The sequence below is a fragment of the Podarcis gaigeae genome, assembly GCF_964106915.1.
Source record: "Podarcis gaigeae genome assembly, chromosome: 1".
In the NCBI taxonomy this organism is placed as follows: domain Eukaryota; kingdom Metazoa; phylum Chordata; class Lepidosauria; order Squamata; family Lacertidae; genus Podarcis; species Podarcis gaigeae.
In genome coordinates, this window is record NC_139678.1 from 127,896,472 (window position 1) to 127,919,319 (window position 22,848).

The following is a 22,848-nucleotide window of genomic DNA, read 5'->3' on the forward strand; positions in this document are numbered from 1 at the left end:
TCAAATGCCCTGGAATTCGGACGTTTTGGCTCCCGAACGCCGCAAAGCCGGAAGTGATTGTTCCGGTTTGCGAACATTCTTTTGGAACCCGAATGTCTGACGGGGCTTCCACGGCTTCTGGAGCTTCCTGCAGCCAATCAGAACCTGTGATTTGGTTTCCAAACGTTTTGGAAGAACGGACTTCCAGAACAGATTCCGTTTGACTTCCAAGGTACGACTGTAATAATAATGATGGTGATGATGATGGTGATGATGATGATAATAATAATAATATCCTTCTTTCTTAAGCTGATGGGCTCAGGTTCTCCCAACAGTGTAGTACACCTAGCACGAATTGAAGTTTATTTATTTATGTAAGAACATAACCTTTAAAACCACCACATCACTCTTTCATATGTGGTGGACATGTAAAAAGTTAAAAGTGTATTGGCAAATGATTTATAATGAATTGGAAAAAATGTTTCAAATTACTTTCCCAAAAAACAGGGTTCTTTTTGTTGGGGATAACTCAGACTGAAATTCTCAGGTGTCAGAAAAGGTGATTTATGTATGCAACAACTGCGGCCCGTGTTTTGTTAGCCCCCAAATAGAAAATGAGTGAAGTCCCAACCCAGAAAGATTGGCAACTTAAGTTGACAGAATATGCACAAGTTGCAGACTTAACATATAGAATAAGAAAACAAGAAGAACATACGTTTAAAGAAGATGGGGAAATGTTTAATGAATATATGGAAAATAATTGTGTACAGCTGAAAACACCGGCAGCATTAAGATAAATTCACCGGTGTAAATAACGTTTGATGGATGGAATAAAGGAAAACCGATTGGTACAGTTGTTGTAAAATATGCAGGGATACAAGATATGCAGAATGAACCATGGAAAGAGAAGAAGGGAAGTCATTGATACCTTAAGGATGCAAAACGGTTATCCGAAATTGTAAAACACAAAATGAATCAAAATTATGTTTTTTAAAAAGAAGCACAATTTAAAATTGCCGCAGGCTGGTGTGAGCAAAAGGTTCGCTTTTCTCTCTGTCTCTCTGCCTCTTTCTTTCTCACAGTATTTATCTGCCTCTGTTCTGAAGAAATGCCTTCATTATGCAGTCTCCTGCAATCAGTTCTGCTTTGTTTTTCTCAGGATAAAAATGCACTACATCTCTATTCTGTGAATGGAAGGTATTTGGGCTCCGAGAGCCTGAAAGAGGACGTGTCGGATCTGTGCCTGGCTGGGGAATATATTGTCATGGGGAGCCTACAGGGATTTCTATCCATACGAGATCTCCACAGGTAACGAGAACGGTTGGGAGGGGCAGGAAGTACCGTATTTTTTGCTCTATAAGACTCACCCCCCCTAAAAAGGATGGGAAAATGTGTGTGCGTCTTATGGAGCGAATGCAGGCTGCACAGCTATCCTAGAAGCCAGAACAGCAAGAGGGATTGCTGCTTTCGCTGTTCTGGCTTCTGAGATTCAGAATTATTTTTTTCTTGTTTTCCTCCTCCAAAAACTAGGTGCGTCTTGTGGTCTGGTGCGTCTTATAGAGCGAAAAATACGGTACTTCAACTGAAGCTGCTTCCATGGCTGGGGCTGCCAACTGCCCTTGGTTCTCGACTTAAAAGTTTAAACGTGAACCAACTGTTGACATTTGCTTAGCCACAACCCCAGCCCTCGGGGCCGCCAAAATAAATTAAGGGTTTTCTTACTATTTGCTGGCGGGAAGGTAAACAGCATTTCCGTGCGCTGCTTTGGTTCGCCAGAAGCGGCTTAGTCATGCTGGCCACATGACCTGGAAGCTGTACACCGGCTCCCTCGGCCAATAAAGCAAGATGAGCGCCGCAACCCAAGAGTCAGTCACGACTGGACCTAATGGTCAGGGGTCCCTTTACCTTTATCCCTATAATTCCCAAAAGGAAAGCTTCTCTTCTTTCCGTTTCAGTTGCTGTTGTCACATATTCAAATATGTGACAGATATGCAAATATATGTCGAAAGGTCCCCCCCCCCCCCCGCTTTGAAACCATCTTCGTCCTTTCTGATGTTGGACCTCCCACAACCATAAGGCCTTACCAGTCAAGGTCAATATTCTCCCTGTATCCAGAAATCCTCGTCTAAAATAAACCTTTGGCGCATTTCTAGGGGTTGCTAACCAGGCTGTTCTGTTTCCATTTATTTCAGCCTCAGCCCCAGCACCTCCCCGTTGGCCATGCGGCTGCCGATACGCTGTGTCTCTGTGACCAAAGAGTCCAGCCATATTCTGGTGGGCCTCGAGGATGGCAAGTTGATCATCATCGGCGTCGGGAAACCGGCAGAGGTAAAACCTACCCTCAGGAACTTTATCTACCGAACGGTGGGCAGCTCGCTTATTTCTGCTTTCCAGCTGGGCAAGCGATCGCCTCTCTGGCAGGGCAAACGTCCGAGCAAGCTTGAGCTTTCCGTGGGGAAGAAATAGTTTTCGAGATGTTCTTGCCGTTTCTTTCCAAAAGGTCTTCTACTGGAAACGAGAGCATAGAAGGGAACAACACATTGGGGAGCTGGGGCAGAATCAGGCGTGTATCTGGACTAATATAGAGGTTTTATCATAGCTGAGATTACAACTTTCTGCTGCTTGTTAGATCGGGAAACAATCTGAACTGAACTTGCACATTGCTGCCTGCCGTATGACATTTCATTCTAAACACTAATGCACCACTCCTGTTTGCAAGTTACGGAATTTGATTTCGGAAGAACGCTGAACAGACAAGGATGAACTCCTGCGGATTTTTCTTTGTTTTTGCTTTACTGCCTTTGGGTTTGACCTTGAAAGCTATAGTTATAAGCACCACCTTATCCTTGCCCGTTAGAGTTAAGAAAAGGGCAAATGCTGCTGTTTTGTTCTGTGATGGTTCTTAAGCTGCTGTATGCAAGTATCACTTGTATAGCGTTCCTGCACAAAAACAGGCTCTTACCAAACTTTTTTTTAAAAAAAAAACACAACTGCACCAAAGTATTTCGGTGCCATTGAGGAAAGATCCTGACATAAGCTTTGTGGACCAGTGGAAAATGCCACATTGCATCGAGTTTGAGAGAATTCCTTCTCATTTCACAGTGATGCCTAATAGGGCATTCCTAAGTCAAGCAAACCTCTGGACTAACATCTCCAGAAGATGCTAGGAAGTAACTGATAACTATCTCCGATTGATTCCTGAAGATCATGTGAAAAAAGTTCTGCAGTTTTTTCCCCTATCTCAAGCGTCACACGGTTTGAGCACTCCACAGATTTCTGAAATGTTTTGCACCGCTTGCCTCTGGTCTACACTTAAATTTGTGCCTGAGCCATTGGTTTGCTGAAGTCAAAGGCAACCAAACATTGCACTAGAAGTATTCCTTATGTTATATTGTATTGATTAGGTAATCGCTGGGCCCCACGAAGAGCTGCTCTGGAAGGCAGACCACTGGAGGGGGCTTGGAGGGATTAGCAAAAGTTGCTTCCATGACTGGAAATCTCTGCAGGGTCTTAGCCTGTTCTGCAAACGTTGAAGGGATAAATCTGTTTGCAGAAGGGCATATCTGATTCCAGTCTAGTGTGTGCTGTTGAGACCACAGATATTGATCTGCCTTTAACCTCACCAGCATGATTGGGCCATACATATGTCAGCATAGGCTTTAAATTTTATGTATTTATGTCAATATACCTTACATGTTTTTTAATAGTGATTCTTGCACTAATTATTTCACCTGAGCAATTTAAATGTGTACAGATTTGGTGCAATGAATGATCTTATTTTTGCTGCTGCTGTGCAGAATTGTCTTCCTTCTGATTCATTGTCAAGCAATTTTCCTGCTAAAGCGTAGCATTTTGCTAGCTGCATTTCTGTCCTCTGCTTGTTTGGAATGAAAGTGAGCCCCATTGTGTTCCATGAGACTTATTCCCTAGCAAAAACTTAAAACTGATTTTCTTCTCTTACACTGGACTTTTAAAAACTGTGTTTATTAAAACACCAAACCAACAACCAACACCACAAAGCCAGAGATCTAAATTCCATTTTTTCTCTCATTTTAAAGGAAGGCCAGAGTTCTTATAAAACCACTTGACATTAAGGCCCCATAACAATCAGAAAGCACAAGACAGACATCCATGTTGCTTTGCTTATTTGTGTGCCCTAAAATTGTCCAAGCGCTGAATTATTTTAGGAATAAATTGCCCATTATGTTTTGTTTTGTGTGTGTCTGTGTGTGTGTGTGTTCGCGTGAGCTATATCTTGTGCTTTCTGTGCTTTTCCAGAATCTCCTGAAGTTTTTATTTAATTTATTCCCCTTATCCGCTCCCTCCCCTTCTTTTTGTTTCCCTCAATTACCCGAAACAGATGCGTGTGGGACAGCTGTCTCGAAAGTTGTGGGGTTCAAGCAAACGCATCAGCCAGATTTCATCAGGAGAGACTGAATATAACACGCAAGATTCCATGTGATTTCTGCTCCTGCCTCCTCTTGGGGAATTCTACACATTTATTTAATCTTCTGATTATTTTCCAATCGTATCTTTCAACTTGCTCAGTTACGTTTGAAGCAACAGCACAGTTTCCACAGCAGATATGGGGAATAAGCCCATAGCACCTGTCATTTTTGTAATTGTGTTATTATGTTAGAATTGGGTGAAATAAGCTGATTCGATATTATTTAAGCAAATCAATTCTTTGTGAGAGATATGTATGCATTCATATGTTTATATGTGTATATTTGTGTGTAACATGTTTGTTTGTACATATGTGTGTGTGTTTGACACTTAACTGACATTCGCATGTTAATGATGGCAATCATGGGTAAGTTGGCTGAATATCTGAAAAATTGATTTCTATAAGCCTTTTGCATACATGCCGGTGAATGCTGACAAATATTCTGAGGTCAGCATTCACTGGTATAAAAGCTTCTGAACACTTGCCAAATTTGTCCGGGTTATGTGATTGTCGACACCACCAAACTGTTGACATTGACTGTAACATAATATATATTTATATAGGTTGTGATCCAGTAAATTCATTTACTCGTGCACAAGCAAATGGGTATGTGCATAGCTAGTTTGCTGCTGCCCCATTCTGTGAACTAGCTTTTTGTTTAAAAATTGGCCTTGGGAGAGCAAGGAGTGTTGCCCAAGAAAGAAACAGAAGATCCAATTTAATACCTGAGCACCTGAGCAGGACATGGGCAGTCTTTTGGATCTTAACCAATGCCTCTAAATTTCCTGTCCGTTTTAGACAAACACACTTCCTTCTTTCCCCTCCAAAGGTTCCATAGTTCCAGAAATCTAAAAATGAAAATTATTCAGACTCAGCTTGTGGGGTGGGGAGAGTTTTCCTTGCGCCCTTCAGTTGAATTCTGCAATTGATGTCAGAATTGTATTGAGAAGCTGGGAACTGTTCTTCTGGCCATGCTTCCGTCGTCCAGTTTTGATGTCATGCGTTGGATTGTCAGTACGTTAAAAACGAATGTGGACCTGGGAGATGCGGGGAGCAGGCCTGCTACTCTGAACCATTACATGCTGCTGGAAATTAAAATTGAGAGGTAGGGTCATTCTGAAAAGAAAACGTGTGATATCTAGGCGCCTGATCCAGCAATTCCAATCCTTTTTGCACAATAGCAGATTTTTACACAAAGGGATGGCGGTTCCAGGTCCAGCGCATGCAAACAGTGCTTAGTGTGGTGTTCAGAGATGCTGTCTCCAGCAGCAGGGAGTTGTGCATGGCTGAAACCCACCTGCACACTCCAAAAAGTGATCAGTGATGTGCTATTGTTGCCGATCCTTTGGTAATGGGGAAGAGATGGTTGTGCACAGGGCTGTGTCTTTTTCGAAGGACATTTCAGATACAGCAGAAGTAAATGGGAGAATCTAAGCGCTACCTGCGTTTCTTTGGACCACGTGGGAGCCACGGTTTCCTACGCATGGAGCGCCATAGTTTTGGGTGAGAGCTGAAGGATCTGTTTGCTTGGGATTCCAGAGCGTCCTTTGATGGTTAAAGCCAGAGGCCTTGGTTTTCGACCTGAATTTGCATGGGGAAATTTTGACCTCCAGGGCAAAGTCTTACGTTGTTGTTGATGGTGATGATGATGTTGTAGGGCTTTGCTCACTTGCTTGTTGGAAGAGTATCGTTTGAAACACGGTCTTTTATGGAACCGGTCAATAAGTTATTATTTTATTATCACGCTCTAATGGACTTTGTGCAAAACTGGTTGAAGTGAGTGGATCACTTTGCTCAAATTTCTTTCCAAGCTGGAAAGATGTTGAACTACATGAGAAATACAAGCAATTTTCAGTTTATTCCTTGACTTTTGTGCAGATGTCTTTGGAAATTGGGTAATTTATTTCCGGGATGAAGAGCCTTTGGCCTGCCAGATTTTGTTCAACTCCCAACCCCAGTCAGCACGGCCAAAGATCCAGGATGATAGGAGTTTTTAGTCCAGCAACATCTCTGCAGGCCACAGGTTTCCCATGTTTTCTGATTTATTTATTTAAAGGATCAATGCTCTTGTTTTGTGCTCTTTAACAAAGGTTGTTTTAAAAAAAGTATTTAGTGGGTTTGTTTTAATAAATCTGGCTCGGGTGTGTAGAAATTCTGATTGGAAATAACTTTGCTGCTTATTATGGGGATCAACTGGGATTTCAGGGATTAAAGCAATTTTCACACACGGCTGAAATTGAGAATGTGCTTATACAATGTGGGAGCAAGTTAAAATGAAAGCAGTCGTTATTGTAGCAATACCAAAGATAATCTGGAAGTGTTGAAACATTTATGAATGTGAAACTGGTTCATTAAGATTTAAAAGTGAAGGAGTATTGATGAATATTCTGGAATGAGTCACCTTTTCTTTTTTTAATTCAAAAAACTAGGTGATGTAATTATGCGGTTACGGGTGGGTTTCTACAGTGTATTGCTTGGGGGCATTATGTTGATGGTTATTTTGGATTTTTTTAAAAAAAAACTGTAAAGTAATGTCCGGCTGGTAAACAAAGACTAATTCAGGGGAGCAAACTAGAGAAATTGTGGGAACTGTTCGCATGCTTATTCTTTCTCCAGCGATATTTGGAAGCCCTCCCAGCAAAACTCTGAGTAACTTATGAGTCTTCTGACTTTTGAAGAAAATATTCAAGGAAAGCCAACATGGGGGCCTCACAATGTCGTTGGATGCATTGACATCAGACTAGGTCACTGTTGCCAGTGGTTGGGGAATGATGGGAGTTGCAGTCCGACAACGCCTTGAAGGTATCAGGTTGGCTGTGGGTCAATGGAAATATTGGGCACATGGAAATTTATCCGTCTTCGATCTGTGTAGAACTTCCCTCCATAGCCCTTTGACGGAGAATGGAAGCCTGGTTTCAGAAGTAATGCTAAGCCAAACCATGGCTTAGCTCAGGCATAGGCAGAATTGGCCCTCTAGATGTTTTGGGACTACAACTCCCATGATCCCTAACTAACAGGACCAGTGGTCAGGGATGATGGGATTTGTAATCCCAAAATATCTGGAGGGCCGAGTTTGTGTATGTCTGGCTTAGCTTAAAGGTAGGGCAGTACTACCCTTAGGAGAAGAAGCAGCTGCTCTTATGGAGAATACTGCCATTTCAACATTTTCTCTTGCAGTCGTGGTTTGGCTTAGGGTTACATGACGGGTGTGCGATTTCAGGTTCCCCACCTGCGCTGTAACTGCCAGGTCTGTGCCATGTGCTACCCCAGTGGCATGGGTCATAGCAGGAAACCAAATGCTTTGCTGGCCTCTCTGTAAACTCCTGTACAGAAGCATTCAGGTTCCTCATGCCACTTCGTAGCATGTTAACGAAAAGTCTTCACTTTGAGAACACCAAACGGAGCTTTGAAAGCAGCAAAAATGGCATTTCCCCGAAATCTGGCAGCACCGTGCAAGAGCATGTAGGGAAAGTAATGGTCATTGTTGACACGAGAGGGGCAGGGCCATTTTGTTGTTGGCTTTCCCCAATCCCCTCTTGCTTGGCTACAGACATGCATGTTCTTCCCCACCGCGATGCTACAAGGAAAAAGAACACGGAGGATGTTCTTGTACTGCTCAACGGCCGTTTTGAATATCCCAGCTTTGTTAATTAGCAACCTGCCCTGGAAATTGTGCTGCTATTTAAAATTAAAACCGATTTTTCTAAACAGAAAACAAAAATTCATTTACCACGTGCCTCTGCATTTGCTTAAAACACCACAATTAAAATAGAAACAGGACACTAAGCCTTATGTATATATACAGGCAAATGATAATCACATACTGATTATTCTGATAGTGCAATTGTGATTACAAATGGGTTTTTAATGCCAAAAAATGCCTTCAGATTTTGGGTGGACGTGTTTTTGATATATTTAGGTTCAACTAGTCCTCGTGTAACAACAGCAAATATTTCTGTTTGTGCAATACCTTTCCTCTTTTTTTTGGGGGGGTGCTTCTAAGGTTAAATAATACACTGTTTTTTTGACGGTAAGGTTTAATAATTTTAAGTCTGTATGTATGTATATTGGCTAACACGGAACTGATGTACAGCATGGTGGGAAATGTTCTAAAATTTGCACTTTGTAAGATTTACAGATTTGTAATTTAACCCTTTTTAAAAGGCTTGCTCAACTTGTACATAAAATTGATTGTCAAATTAGGTTTGTATATAATGGGTCTGCAGCCAATTAAATAAAATTGGATGTGTGTTTAGCCTCTCTCCTTTTTCGTCGCCCCAAAGCACTGTGCCTGCATTCAAACATCCGCATGGGCACCTCGGCTGGACTGCAAGGTTTGCTCCACATGCAAACAGGGGCTGTGCAAACAATTTTCTTTAGCCAATCTGTTGTTCAGCAGGGATGGCAGACGACAACTCGCAAACACAGCCGGAAGTGTCCTGTCCAACCCCAGGGATACCTTCACATCTGATACGAATCTATGCGTGGCTTGCACACTCCCACACTTTTAGCCCTTGTGTGTTCCGATACATGCCTGGAAAAAAAAGATTTTCGGCCCTGGCTGAGCTGTAGCCTACGCAGAAACTATAACTTCTGCTATGGGAACATTTCCTCGAGCCAAAATAGCTGCTAGTGGGTGAGGGGGAAGCATGTGAGAATCAGAGAGTTGCTGTGAAAGAATGTGCAACTATATTTAATAATAATAAAATAATAATAATAATAATAATAATAATAATAATAATAATAATAATAATAATAATAAATTTTATTTATACCCCGCCCTTCCTGGTTTAAAAACCGGGCGGCTAACAGCAAATATAAAACATGGATTAAAATGTGGCTTAAAAACAGCATAAAATACAACATAAATGCACCATCAATTTCAATAAAATTCAAGGGTCATAGGCATGGGGGAACCCTAGTCAGTAAACATCAAATGATCACCAGGGCTAACTAGCCAAGTTGGTCCTACTAGGGCCAGCAAGGAGACCAGGGAAGAGTTTAAATGTGGCGTCCCAGAAAGGGTTTTGTCATAGAAGAGGAAAAGGAGAAGGGAATAAAGGATCAGGCTAATTCAAATTGAAGGCCAGGCGGAATAGCTCTGTCTTACAGGCCCTGCGGAAGGAGATCAAGTCCTGCAGGGCCCTAGTCTTGTGGGACAGAGCATTCCACCAGGTCGGAGCCATCACTGAAAAAGCCCCGGCCCAGGTGGAGGATAGTATAGGCTAAAGAAGCCAGACTATCTAAGATAGTATAGAGTTGCACTGTGGGAAGCATTAACTTGCCAGCATGCACCAGTGGCTTCTGGGTCCCCCCCCCCTTCCCAGATAAGGCCATTCTTTTTCTGCTAAGCAAGAGTCTGCTTGGAAGTTGACTTCTCGTCAATTGACGTTACAGCTTACCTGGACTCGCTGTCACCAGGAAACTGAAGCCCGCTCCAGGGTCATAGTCCTTGGGGGTGTTCCCTCTGCACCAAAGGAAGAACAAGGCAAACTTGAAGTTACTAATGTACATGACTGTGAAGACTGAACGTTTTTCTTAGAGGACACTACTGGTTCTCTATCCAGTTCTAGCTTTAAGCCCTCAAATGTGAATTCGCTGGTTACATGCTGGTGGAGAATGTTTGAGGCTCGGCTCCAAAGAACACACAACACCCAATGTGAGCTGTAGTCATATAGGTGGCGCTGAGGTCTAAACTGATCAGAAGGTTGGCGGTTTGAATCCCCGCGACAGGGTGAGCTCCCATTGCTCGGTCCCTGCTCCTGCCAACCTAGCAGTTCGAAAGCACACCAGAGCAAGTAGATAAATAGGTACCACTGCGGCAGGAAGGTAAACAGCGTTTTTGTGTGCAATGGCACAGTGTGACATTGCGCCTGAAGCGGTTTAGTCATGCTTCACCACATGACCCAGAAAGCTGTCTGTGGACATACACCGGTTCCCTCGGCCTGAAAGTCCATTGTCGCCTTTGACTGGACTTTACCGTCCAGGGGTCGTTTACCTTTATATCCACGACTGCTATGCCCATCATGCAAAGTCTCATGATACAATGAAAGATGCCAACAGCAAGCTTTTATTTACCGTATTTTTTTGCTCTAAAAGACTCACTTTTTCCCTCCTAAAAAGTAAGGGGAAATGTGTGTGCGTCTTATGGAGTGAATGCAGGCTGTGCAGCTATCCCAGAAGCCAGAACAGCAAGAGGGATTGCTGCTTTCACTGTGCAGCGATCCCTCTTGCTGTTCTGGCTTCTGAGATTCAGAAATATTTTTTTCTTGTTTTCCTCCTCCAAAAACTAGGTGCGACTTGTGGTCTGATGCATCTTATAGAGGGTAAAATACGGTACATCAGGGGTCGGCAAAGTTTTTGTGGCTTGGGCCGGTTCACAGTCCCGCAGATGGTGCAGTGCGCCGGAGTGTGCGCACATGCACGCTCAAACGCTATTTCTGGCGCTCCTTCCTGTGCAGAGGAGGCATGCGCAGCTTCCCATTGGCTGCAGGAGCTTCCTGCAGCCAATGGGAAGCTAGCCAGCGTCACCGAAAGTGGTCCCTGCTCTGTTCTGTGCTGGTTTAGCGCACCTCATGGGAGCCAACCGAGCGGGCGGTGGGGGTCCATGGGCTGGTTAAACGACCCCCATGGGATGCTTCTGGCCTATGGGCCTTAGGTTGCCGAACCCTGATTTACATGATGCATTCGAATCCCCGTGACGGAGTGAGCTCCCATTGCTCTGTCCCAGCTCCTGCCAACCTAGCAGTTTGAAAGCATGCCAGCGCAAGTAGATAAATAGGTACCACTGCAGCAGGAAGGTAAGCGGTGTTTCTGTGTTGTACAAAAGAGAATTGTGCTCCAGGTAGAGATTTTTGTCCTATCCTTTTTATTTAAAAAATTCCCAGGGTTAATGATCGTTGGTGAGATTATCTCACGGTGCAAGTGCTTGCCTCCCCACAATTAGGGCAACTAAGTCTTCCTTAAGTACCGCACCTCTATGGATGCAAAGGCAGTAAGAGCAGAGGAGAAAACAGCTTTAAGATCTAAGATGCAACCACGGAATGGGTGGTAACATCACCCCCCAATTATTGGATGCATGGGGGGCAAGGAAAGGCAAGTTTGAGAAACGTTTGCGCTGAGAGATCAGGAACTTAGACCCTCAGGGCAGTCACAATGGCATCGTCCAAACATGGCGTGTCTGAGAAGACGCCAAGGCAGACTACAAGGAGGAAGGGTTGCAATATGGTAGCTGCTCCCTTTAAAAAAAAAACAAAACTGGAACTGATCTATATAAGAATTTGGCCATAGAATACAAACACCATTTTCATGGAGCTTGAAAAGGGTGAGATTTTTGCCTCCCCAATAATCAAGACCCAGCTTCCCCTCGCAAAGTAACTTTTGCCTCCTCCTACAATCAGCAGTGATCCTTCACGTAAACCCTTTAGAGGCAACGAACGAAGTGAATGGTTAAAGTAGGGGTGCCACACACACTAACTCTCCACTCCCACCCCGTTCATCAAAGCACAGGACAGCTTCTCTCGCCCAGGTCTGAGCTCAGCAGGTGGCTGCTATCACCTGTTCATTCAACATTTTATATTTTCTCCACCTCTGTCTATGGGTACAAAGGGCAATTTTACCACAATTACAAACATTGCATAGCCAGCATGTGCATTTCAAATGATCTATATCAGGAGTCAGCAACCTTTTTCAGCGGGGGGCCTGTCCACTGCCCTCAGACCTTGTGGGGGGCCAGACTATATTTTTTTGGGGGGAAATGACGAATTCCCATGCCCCACAAATAACCCAGAGATGCATTTTAAATAAAAGCAAACATTCTACTCATGTAAAAACACGCGGATTCCCGGACCGTATGCAGGCTGGATTTAGAAGGCCTTAGGTTGCCTACCCCTGATCTATATGCTTTGTGGTACATTTTAAGGGAACTATTAAGAACAGTCAACTGGACAGAGAAATAGCTTCCAGACTGAAAACATGTTGTTGTTTAGTCATTTAGTCATATCCGACTCTTCGTGAACCCCTGGACCAGAGCATGCCAGGCCCTCCTGTCTTCCACTGCCTCCCGCAGTTTGGTCAAACTTATGCTGGTAGCTTCGAGAACACTATCCAACCATCTCGTCCTCTGTCGTCCCCTTCTCCTTGTGCCCGCCATCTTTCCCAACATCAGGGTCTTTTCCAGGGAGTCTTCTCTTCTCATGAGGTGGCCAAAGTACTGGAGCCTCAGCTTCAGGATCTGTCCTTCCAGTGAGCACCCAGGGCTGATTTCCTTCAGAATGGAGAGGTTTGATCTTCTTGCAGTCCATGGGACTCTCAAGAGTCTCCTCCAGCACCATAATTCAAAAGCATCAATTCTTCGGCGATCATCCTTCTTTATGGTCCAGCTCTCACTTCCATACATCACTACTGGGAAAAGCATAGCTTTAACTATATGGATCTTTGTTGGCAAGGTGATGTCTCTGCTTTTTAAGATGCTGTCTAGGTTTGTCATTGCTTTTCTCCCAAGAAGCAGGCGTCTTTTAATTTCATGGCTGCTGTCACCATCTGCAGTGATCATGGAGCCCAAGAAAGTAAAATCTCTCACTGCCTCCATTTCTCCATTTCTCCCCCTTCTATTTGCCAGGAGGTGATGGGACTGAAAACATTCTACTCACCAAAACAGGAGGTGTGTTGGGTTCTCCGTGGTACTGCGGGATCCTTTTCTCCTGAGTTTCCTGTAATAGTGATACAAAAAAGAATCACCTAGCAACTATGAACTTTGTACTATACTGCAAATGTATTTTTGAACCTGGCAAACAAAATATTCCAAATATTAAACATTTGTTTATTTTTCAAGGCATATTAACACCACACATTCAATCTATTCATATTCCTCAAGATGAGGCTTTTTGAGTTTTGTGCACCTCTGAGACTCAAAGGGGGGGGGGGAATCACCACTACTACCGCAAGTTTGTGCTGGCCTATTCAAGACTCACTATGCCCGTCACAGATTGCTTGGGGGGCAAGAAGCCGTTCCAGAGGCCCAGCAGGCATTTGAGCATCTCAAAACATGCAGACCTGGCCAGGACACTGGGAACATTTTTTGAATGGAGGAACCTGCATCCCCCCAAATGCTGAATGCCATGGTATAAGCAGGTTTTCAGCCCAGAACTCCTCATGAATACGCCCAGGAACCTCACCAAAATGTTGGAGAGGGTGCACCTCAACAGGCACATACCTTCACATGTGGTGAGAGTGTCCCAAAATCCAACTATTCTAGACAACAGCCATACAAGAAATATGTAAAATAACTAAGCAAGTATTAGACATCACCCCAGAATTGGCCCTACTAAACATCTTCCAAGATAACAATGCCCATTTACACCACAAAGAACTCATAACCCACCTACTTTCAGCAGCCAGAAACACCATAACCAGACACTGGAGAGACCTGTCAGGAGAAAGCATGGACCAATGGTACCAAATAGTATGGGAAACAGCCCTACTAGAAAAATTAACCAATAAACTGAAACTGACATGGGGACAAACAGGAGAAGACGCCTTTACCCCAGTATGGCTCCCCTTTATCACATACACAGCCCAACAAGACAATGACAATAATCCACCAACAGTATACAAATCAATATGGCTAACCTGATCCAAAACACCCATCCCACTCACACACGAAAACAAAGTTCACCACAGCCAATCACAAACAAACAACCACACCCTAGGCCAACCCCAACCTCTCTCACTACCAAAGGAACACAAGTGAACAGCACAAGCAACGCTGACACCAAAACCTACATACATTAAGCATAATAGAAACATCGCCACCCGACCCCACCCCCACCCATCTTCCCTCCCTCCACCCCTTTTTTTTCTCCCCCTAATGTCTCAACAAATGAAACGGATTTGTAAAAATGTTACATGGAAAAAATACGAGGCATTACACTTACTTCTGTTAAACAAGAAAATCTTTAATAAAAAAAACAACATACACCTATTTATGCTCAAATGCAACAACCGTTTAAAAATGTGTGAATTTCTGTTACCTGACAGCAGCGAGCTGAACTTGTTCTTTAGAGCACCTCAGTTCCCAGGCAGATGGTATTAACACGTTTTAAAAAGTGGACAATCCTGTTCATAAATCAAGCAAGCTATTTATTTCACTAATATTATCACTGAAGAGCCTCATACCTGTTCTGTTTGGACATACCAAACTCTGGTTTGTGGTGCTGCAGACGAGAACCCAAAGAGGGTTTGAGTTTCCAAACGTAAGAAGCAACCATAGTTTAGAGATAAACATTTATTCCAGTTTTCTGTCAGCGGGTGGCGCTGTGATCTAAACCACTGAGCCTCTTGGGCTTGCCGATCAGAAGGTTGGTGGTTCGAATCCCTGCGACGGGGTGAGCTCCCATTGTTTGGTCCCTGCTCCTGCCAACCTAGCAGTTCAAAAGCATGTTGAAGTGCAAGTAGACAAATAGGTAATAATCCAGTGGGAAGGTAAACAGCGTTTCCGTGTGCTCCTCTGGTTCGCCAGAAGCGGCTTATTCGTGCCGGCCACATGACCCGGAAGCTGTACGCTGGCTCCCTCGGCCAATAAAGTTAGATGAGCGCCGCAACCTCAGAGTTGGCCACGCCTGGATCTAATGGTCAGGGGTCCCTTTACCTTTAATAATGGAAAACCGATTGGTATAGTTTTTGTAAAAATGCAAGGATACAAGATATGCAAAACAAACCATGGAAAGAGAAGAGGGGAAGTCACTGATATCTCAAGGATGCAAAACGTCTATCTGAAACTGTAAAACAGAAAATTTAATAAAAATATTACACAAAGCTCTAGTTCATAAGCAACCGCTGCAAGACTTTTTGTACCGGAGGGCAGCGGAGCAACCTGCTAGGAAAAAAAACAAAAACCGTCGGCGAGGCAATGGACCAATATTTACCAATGAATTTTGCTTCAGCTGTCCATGCGGCTTCGACGGGATCAAGGGCTTCAGGAATGCTTTGTAACCCAAAGCCTAAGGGAGGGGGGGAAAGCAACAGTGCAAAAAAGTGCAAACAGTGCAAAACAGTGCAAATGCACCGCTTTTCTTCCCGGAAGGCGTAAGGACACCAGACCAGCAGCTGCGCGCGGAGAGGCGCTGCAAACGCACCCTTGGGCGCAGCTGGGACTGGACCTCCATCAGCCGGGTTGGGGGTGGGTGCGTGCACGCGCGTTTCAAGGGAAAGTCCCGCCCCCCTCCCCGCCTTCCTCGCACAGCCGATAGCTCGATTGCTCTCGCCTCTCCCGTTGCTCGGATCTCCGCCCTGCTGCCACCCAAAGTCGGGCGAGGAAGGGCTGCTGCCATGCTGGACTTCGCTATCTTCGCCGTCACTTTCCTGCTGGTCCTGGTGGGGGCCGTGCTTTACCTCTACCCGGTAAAGGCTGCACCGCGCGCGCGCCGGGAGATCAAAGGGGTTCTAGAATCTTGGGGCGCCGGGAGAAAGTGCCCGCGCGGAAGCGGGCGGCGCGTCCCCCGCAGCGCTAATGGCTTTACTGGGGAGGGAGTCCCGTCTTTGGGTTTAGTTAGTGGCACTTAGTTCCGGGCGAGCCTGCACCAGAAGTAAGGTGTGTGTTTTTTAAAGCATTATTATTATTATTATTAATAATAATAATTTATGCCCCGCCCATCTGGCTGAGTTTCCCCAGCCACTCTGAGCGGCTCCCAATCAAGTGTTAAAACCAGTACAGCATTAAATATTAAAAACTTCCCTAAACAGAGCTGCCGTCAGATGTCTTCTAAAAGTTTGGATGTGAGGGCGATCTGGCTGCGACATCTGTCACCCCATTGATATTTTTCTCTTTGACATCTGGTGGGAGGGCGTTCCATAGGGCGGGTGCCACTACCGAGAAGGCCCTCTGTCTGGTTCCCTGTAACCTCACTTCTCGCAATGAGGGAACCGCCAGAAGGCCCTCGCGCTGGATCTGTGTTGGGCTGAACAATGGGGGTGGAGACACTCCTTCAGGTATACTGGACCAAGGCTGTTTAGGGCTTTAAAGGTCAGCACCAACACTATGAATTGTGCTCGGAAACAGCACAAGCAGATATTGCTCTAGCGGAGTTGGGCTACTCGGAAGTAAGTCCGAAGTTCTTCCCCTCCAACGGTTCTGGCCATAGCACTAGACCCATAGCTGTCAACCTTCCCTTTTTTGGCCGGAAATTCCCTTATTCCAGCACCATTTTCCGCTGCTATCCCAGATTGTTAGATATCCCGTAGACTGTCCCCGGCACAGATGAGGCTGCTGATCCCTTATTTTCAAATCTGAAAGTTGACAGCTATGACTTGACCCCTCGCAGAGAAATTCCAGCTCTACGCCAACTCTGCACAGACTATGAGACCCAGAAATGCGCCTCTGATACGCTTTAAAGGCGTTTTTGGAAAGTTGGGACTACAGTTCCCATCATCCCTGACCGCTGTCGCAGCTTGCTAAGGATGATGGGAGTTGTAGTCCTCCAAAAAAAAAACAACAGACGGAGATTCAAAATTCTGGCGTGTGTACATGTGCAGCTAAGCAGGGCACAAACCACAGGAGATGAAAGCAAGGTGGTCTTTTCGAGGAGGAGGGGGTGAAACTTCAGGAGCAACTTTCCAGTAGGTAATAATAATAATAATAATAATAATAATAATAATAATAATAATAATAATAATGATGTATTTATACCCCGCCCATCTGGCTGGGTTTCCCCAGCCACTCTGGGTGGCTTCCAACAAAGTATTAAAATACCGTAGTTTGTTAAATATTAAAAGCTTCCCTAAACAGGGCTGCCTTCAGATGTCTTCTAAAAGTCAGATAGCTGCTTATTTCCTTGACATCGGATGGAAGGGCGTTCCACAGGGCGGGCGCCACCACCAAGGAGGCCCTCTGTCTGGTTCCCTGTAACTTGGCTTCTCACAGCGAGGGAACCGCCAGAAGGCCCTGGGCGCTGGACCTCAGTTTCCTGGTGGTTTATCCTTGGCTATGAGCCATGGCTGCCGATGTGCGACCTGATGTTCTGCACGTTTAACGGGAGTAAGGCCCTCGCTGAAGTCGGTGGGGCTTTCCACTTAGTACAGGTACGCAAGTTTGCTGGCTGACAATACGGTCTTAATAGTTCTTTATTCAGAGCTTGGATGCAAGGGGGACTCCTCCCTCGCGAGTGTGTTGAGGATCACAGCCCTTCGCAGAGGAGCCCACCATCTTCCTAGCAAGCCAGTGCTACTCCGACTGGCAGGGGTTGTCCTGATTCGAACTCGGATCACGTTTCACATACAAAGGGTCCCGCTTTTTTCAGCGTCGGGTCAGGAAAGACTGCTGCCTCAAACCCCTGGGGGTGTGCTGCCGTTTGATATCTTGAGTTGATCTATCTTTCTGCCCTTTGAGCATTTCAAACTTGGGGAAGGGGAAATACTTTTAGATATCTACTGTTGCTTTATAATGGTCTCGCTTAGTACATGTGTACTAATGTGCAGCGCATAATCTTGATGTTCCATTCAAGCCTCCATTTACGTGGCTGAATTCCATCAACCATGGATTGTGGTTATGATTATTGCTCCTTTCCTTCCTTAGTCTTCCAGACAGGCTTCAGGTATCCCAGGGATGACTCCGACGGATGAAAAGTAAGTAGCTTCTTACATGTTCGATTGGGGCTACGACGGGAAATCGTGTCTCCAGATGTTGTTGTGCTGCAACTTGATCAGCTGATCAAGGTTGATGGGAGTTGGAGTCCAGTAAAACTTGACAAGCTGCAGATTCTCCACGCTTGATCAAGGGTGTGAATCTTTTCCTCTCCATGCACTGAGGATTAATATTTTCATGCACGAGTGGGGTATGTTCTGATCTTTCTTGGGAGCTGTGAGGCGTTCCCAAAGTAAAGGAAGGATTGAACTCTGATTAATAAGAATACACACAGAGGCTTGAACCAGCAAGACTCTGGGAAGGGTGCGTATAATAATCTCTGTCTCCAGCCCCTGGCCCAGGTCGTTTTATTCACAAAAGAGCTTTTTACAGAGCGTTCGTAAGAACCAATCAGATTTCTTCTGAGCATTTCAACAAACCCCATGTGGGGTCAAAGTTAAACTACAAACACTAGTTAAGCATGTATACTTTTGGAGTAAATGAATGAAAACTACAAAGGAATACATTCAGCAACCCCGGAGGTCGTAAACAATCAATACACATGATAAGAAGGATGGCCAGAAAGACAGCGATCATTATCACCTTCAGGTGAGATCTGTTTCCTGGCCCTAAGATTAGCATCCTAAGATTAACATATCAGAAAAGCTACATCAAAGAAACTGCCCACTCTCTTTGATGACCCAGGACGCCTGCCTGTCTAAGTGTGTACGTGACTTGTCAAGCAAGAGAAATGGGCAGTAGAGGAAATGGCCAGAGATGCAGAGGGTTGTAGGATTTGATCAGAAATTACTGTCAGTGTATCAAACCCAGTCAACACAATGCATTCATCGTGGACACAATGGCTTGATGCATATTTTATAATTCCTCATAGTAATCCCACCTGACCCCACACTCTGGATATTTGCACTCCTACAGAGCTGCTGATAGGGAAAGTTCCTATGGGGTAACTGTGCCCCTGAAGGACCAGGTGCGCAGCCTGGGAGTCATTTTGGACTCACAGCTGAACACAGAGCCGCAGGTCAATTCTGTGTCCAGGGCAGCTGTCTACCAGCTCCACCTGGTACACAGGCTGAGACCCTATCTGCCTGCAGACTGTCTTGCCAGAGTGGTGCATGCTCAGGTTATCTCCTGCTTGGACTACTGCAATGCGCTCTGTGTGGGGCTACCTTTGAAGGTGACCCGGAAACTACAACTAATCCAGAATCCGGCAGCTAGACTGGTGACTGGGAGCAGCCGCCAGGACCATATAATACCGGTCCTGAAATACCTACATTGGCTCCCAGTACGTTTCCGAGCACAATTCAAAGTGTTGGTGCTGACCTTTAAAGCCCTAACCGGCCTCGGTCCAGTATATCTGAAGGAGCGTCTCCACCCCCATCGTTCTGGTGGTTCCCTCGCTGCGAGAAGCCAAGTTACAGGGAACCAGGCAGAGGGTCTTCTCGGTAGTGGAACACCCTCCCATCAGATGTCAAGGAAAGAAACAAACACCTGACTTTTAGAAGACATCTGAAGGCAGCCCTGTTTAGGGAAGTTTTTAATGTCTGATTTTTTATTGTATTTTTAATATTCTGTTGGGAGCCACCCAGAGTGGCTGGGGAAACACAGCCAGATGGACAGGGTATAAATTATTATTATTATTATTATTATTATTATTACTACTACTACTCTTGCCCAAGGCTTCGTGAGGGCTGTCACATCCCTGGGCACACATTGGCAGCAAAGCATACTCCTTTCTGTGTCCAGTGGCTCCACCAGGAGCATTCAGAAGTGAAGATCTCTGCATGGAGCACAGGGAACTCCAGCAGGTCTTCAAGTGCCAAAGGTTTGTCACCAACTGCAACATGTCTGCCATAGCAAAGGTGTCTGTGGCACAGACAATAATGCCGACTTGGGCAGTGGAGGGTTCTAATGGGACCCCTCTATATCTTTGCATGTTCAGAATTTTGATGGCAAATTTTATGGGTGATATTCAACTGAAAGTAATCAGCCAAGCTGTTCAATAATTTCAGTGGAGTAAAATTTAGTTGTCCTACCACCTGGCGGTCATCTCATGTCCTTTCTTCGTTCCAGAGATGGAAACCTCCCAGATATCATCGCTAGTGGTAGCTTGCATGAGTTCCAGGTGAATCTCCATGAGAAATATGGCCCTGTGGTCTCTTTCTGGTTTGGACGGCGTCTTGTGATTAGTCTCGGGTCCATGGATCTCCTCAAGCAGCACATCAACCCCAACAAGACCTGTGAGTGCTCTTCCTTCCTGGTTTTTACAAAAATACGAGTTTGGTTTGAACCGTAGAAATGACTGCATTCATTGTGGGATAAGCTTTTGAGGCAGGACACGGATGGCGCTGTGGTCTAAACCACTGAGCCTAGGGCTTGCCGATCGGAAGGTCGGTGGTTCAAATCCCCACGACTGGGTGAGCTCCCGTTGCTCGGTCCCAGCTCCTGCCAACCTAGCAGTTTTAAAGCACACCAGTGCAAGTAGATAAATAGGTACTGCTCCGGCGGGAAGGTAAACGGCATTTCCGTGCGCTGCTCTGGTTTTGCCAGAAGCGGCTTACTCATGCTGGCCACATAACCCAGAAAAACTGTTTGCGGACAAACGTCGGCTCCCTTGGTCAGTAAAGCGAGATGAGCGCTGCAACCCCAGAGTCGTTCGCAACTGGATTTAACTGTCAGGGGCTCCCATTAAGCTTTTGAGAGTGACGGCCCGTGTCATAGTGCAAGAACTCAAAGCTGCCAGTAATCTCTGCGTGTGTGAGAGAGGGAGATGCTCAAAACTTACTCCAGTCTTCCCTGCTGAAATTTGGTGGGGCAATGTTGAGAAGAGATGTTTGACCCAGAGGCTGCAGTTTACTTGACTCTGACAACTATTTAAATTTATCCTGATCCTTTTTGAAAAGCTCCTTGCCTTAGAGGAGCATGTGGTATTTAACTAAGTCTCTGCTCACACCTTTTCCTTTCAGGTGCAAATGAAGGTTAGGGGGTTCCTTGGCCAAGCCTGTTTGCCAAAGAGATAGTTTGGAGGCGATTTTTTTATTTATTTACCTGTTGTTAGGCACGTGTTTAGTAACACTTAAAAATGGTTTCTGGACAGCTGGACACCCAACGCCTAACCAAAGCCATCGACTTCATGGCCTCAAGGGATCTTTGGACGGTCATATGTATTACAGTGGTACCTCGGGTTAAGTACTTAATTCGTTCCGGAGGTCTGTTCTTAACCTGAAACTGTTCTTAACCTGAAGCACCACTTTAGCTAATGGGGCCTCCTGCTGCCGCTGTGCCGCCAGAGCACGATTTCTGTTCTCATCCTGAAGCAAAGTTCTGAACCTGAAGCACTATTTCTGGGTTAGTGAAGTCTGTAACCTGAAGCGTATGCAACCCGAGGTACCACTGTACTGGGTTCACTTTTTTAAAAAAAGTATTAAACTTGCTGTGTGGCATTTGGGGGCACTTTTGCTCATGCCGCTGCATGGATCCCCGGGCTTCTGCCTATTATTATTATTATTATTATTATTATTATTATTATTATTATTATGTCACTCTTCTGACTGGATTGCCCCAGCAAAATATTAAAAACAAAGTAAATCAGGGGTCAGCAACCTTTTTCAGCCGTGGGCCGATCCACCGTCCCTCAGAGCATGTGGTGGGCCGGACTATATTTTTTGGGGGGGGAAATGAACAAATTCCTATGCCCCATAAATAACTCAGAGATGCATTTTAAATAAAAGCACACATGCTACTCATGTAAAAACACGCTGATTCCCGGACCATACGCAGGCTGGATTGAAAAGGTGAATGGGCCGCATCCGGCCCACGGGCCTTAAGTTGCCTACCCCTGCAGTAAAGCACCAGCCATTAAAAAGCTTCCCTGAACAGGGCTGCCTTCAGATGTCTTGTAAAAGTCAAATAGTTGTTTATCTCCTTGACATCTGATGGGAGGGTGTTCTTCAGGGAGGGTGCCACTACCAAGAAGGCCCCTTGCCCAGTTTCCTGTAGCTTCACGTCTCTGGCAGGGAGGGAAACGCCAGAGGCATCAAAAGCAGGGCATCACAGATGTCAAACAGAAGCCGAGGCGGCTTCTGCGAATCCATAATATCCTGCTGGATTTGGCACAGCCGAGTGGTGTGGTGTTCAAGCCACCATGAAGCTCATTGGATGACCTTGGACCAATGGACGCCTCTCCTGCCTAACCTACCTCACAGGATCGTTGTGAGGATTAAATTAGGAGCTGTGAAATCTAATGCAAGAAATTGAGTGTGGAAAGGCGTGTGTTCGGGTTGGGGTGGCATGGAGTTCAGTCCTTGCCCAGCCAGGACGCCCACCGAGAGGTGACCTTGGTGCTATTGTTGCCCCTCACAGGGGTATGAAAGGAAAATAAGTTAGATGTGGATTGCATGACACTATAACTGCCCCGAGACCTCCGTGTATAAATTCAATAAATACAGTGGTAGCTCGGGTTACATACGCTTCAGGTTACATACGTTTCAGGTTACAGACTCCGCTAACCCATAAATATTACCTAAGGTTAAGAACTTTGCTTCAGGATGAGAACAGAAATTGTGCTCCGGTGGCGTAGCGGCAGCGGGAGGCCCCATTAGCTAAAGTGGTGCTTCAGGTTAAGAACAGTTTCAGGTTAAGTACAGACCTCCGGAAGGAATTAAGTACTTAACCTGAGGTACCACTGTAATAATAATAATAACTATAATTAAGAATGGCTATGCAAGCGGGACTGGATATTTGAAGACACAAGAATTACAAGCAATTTGTGAAAACAAAAAAAAAT

At 45.2% G+C, this 22,848-nt stretch overlaps 2 protein-coding genes and 1 long non-coding RNA gene across 8 annotated transcripts in view; 2 read left to right on the forward strand and 1 right to left on the reverse strand.

The window, feature by feature from the left end:
* NBEAL1 (neurobeachin like 1) overlaps window positions 1–8,681 on the forward strand; it is a gene marked incomplete at its 3' end in the record, with an annotated part of 139,512 nt that extends 130,831 nt beyond the window's left edge. For 2 of the 5 annotated variants that reach the window (XM_083702591.1, XM_083702592.1), the window contains 3 exons: window positions 1,139–1,287; window positions 2,172–2,307; window positions 4,340–8,681. In XM_083702591.1, the coding sequence (XP_083558717.1) occupies window positions 1,139–1,287; window positions 2,172–2,307; window positions 4,340–4,441 (387 nt within the window). Of the gene's footprint in view, window positions 1–1,138; window positions 1,288–2,171; window positions 2,446–4,339 lie in introns of those variants that run through there. The other 3 variants (XM_083702589.1, XM_083702590.1, XR_014556167.1) reach the window with 2 other exon arrangements.
* LOC310833546 lies at window positions 696–15,614 on the reverse strand. Of its 2 annotated transcripts, none has more exons than XR_014558774.1 (4): window positions 15,352–15,601; window positions 13,078–13,137; window positions 9,829–9,893; window positions 696–2,484 (listed from the first exon to the last, which is right to left on the reverse strand). It is a non-coding gene; the product is annotated as an uncharacterized lncRNA (long non-coding RNA). The 2 variants fall into 2 exon arrangements; XR_014558775.1 differs by having other exon boundaries at window positions 701–2,487; window positions 15,352–15,614.
* A 70-nt stretch (window positions 15,615–15,684) lies between these two features.
* CYP20A1 (cytochrome P450 family 20 subfamily A member 1) overlaps window positions 15,685–22,848 on the forward strand; it is a 40,616-nt gene continuing 33,452 nt past the window's right edge. Inside the window, exons 1-3 of the mRNA XM_083711587.1 lie at window positions 15,685–15,826; window positions 17,997–18,046; window positions 20,136–20,302. Coding sequence (XP_083567713.1) covers window positions 15,755–15,826; window positions 17,997–18,046; window positions 20,136–20,302 — 289 coding nt within the window. The 5' untranslated portion in view covers window positions 15,685–15,754. The remainder of the gene's footprint in view (window positions 15,827–17,996; window positions 18,047–20,135; window positions 20,303–22,848) is intronic.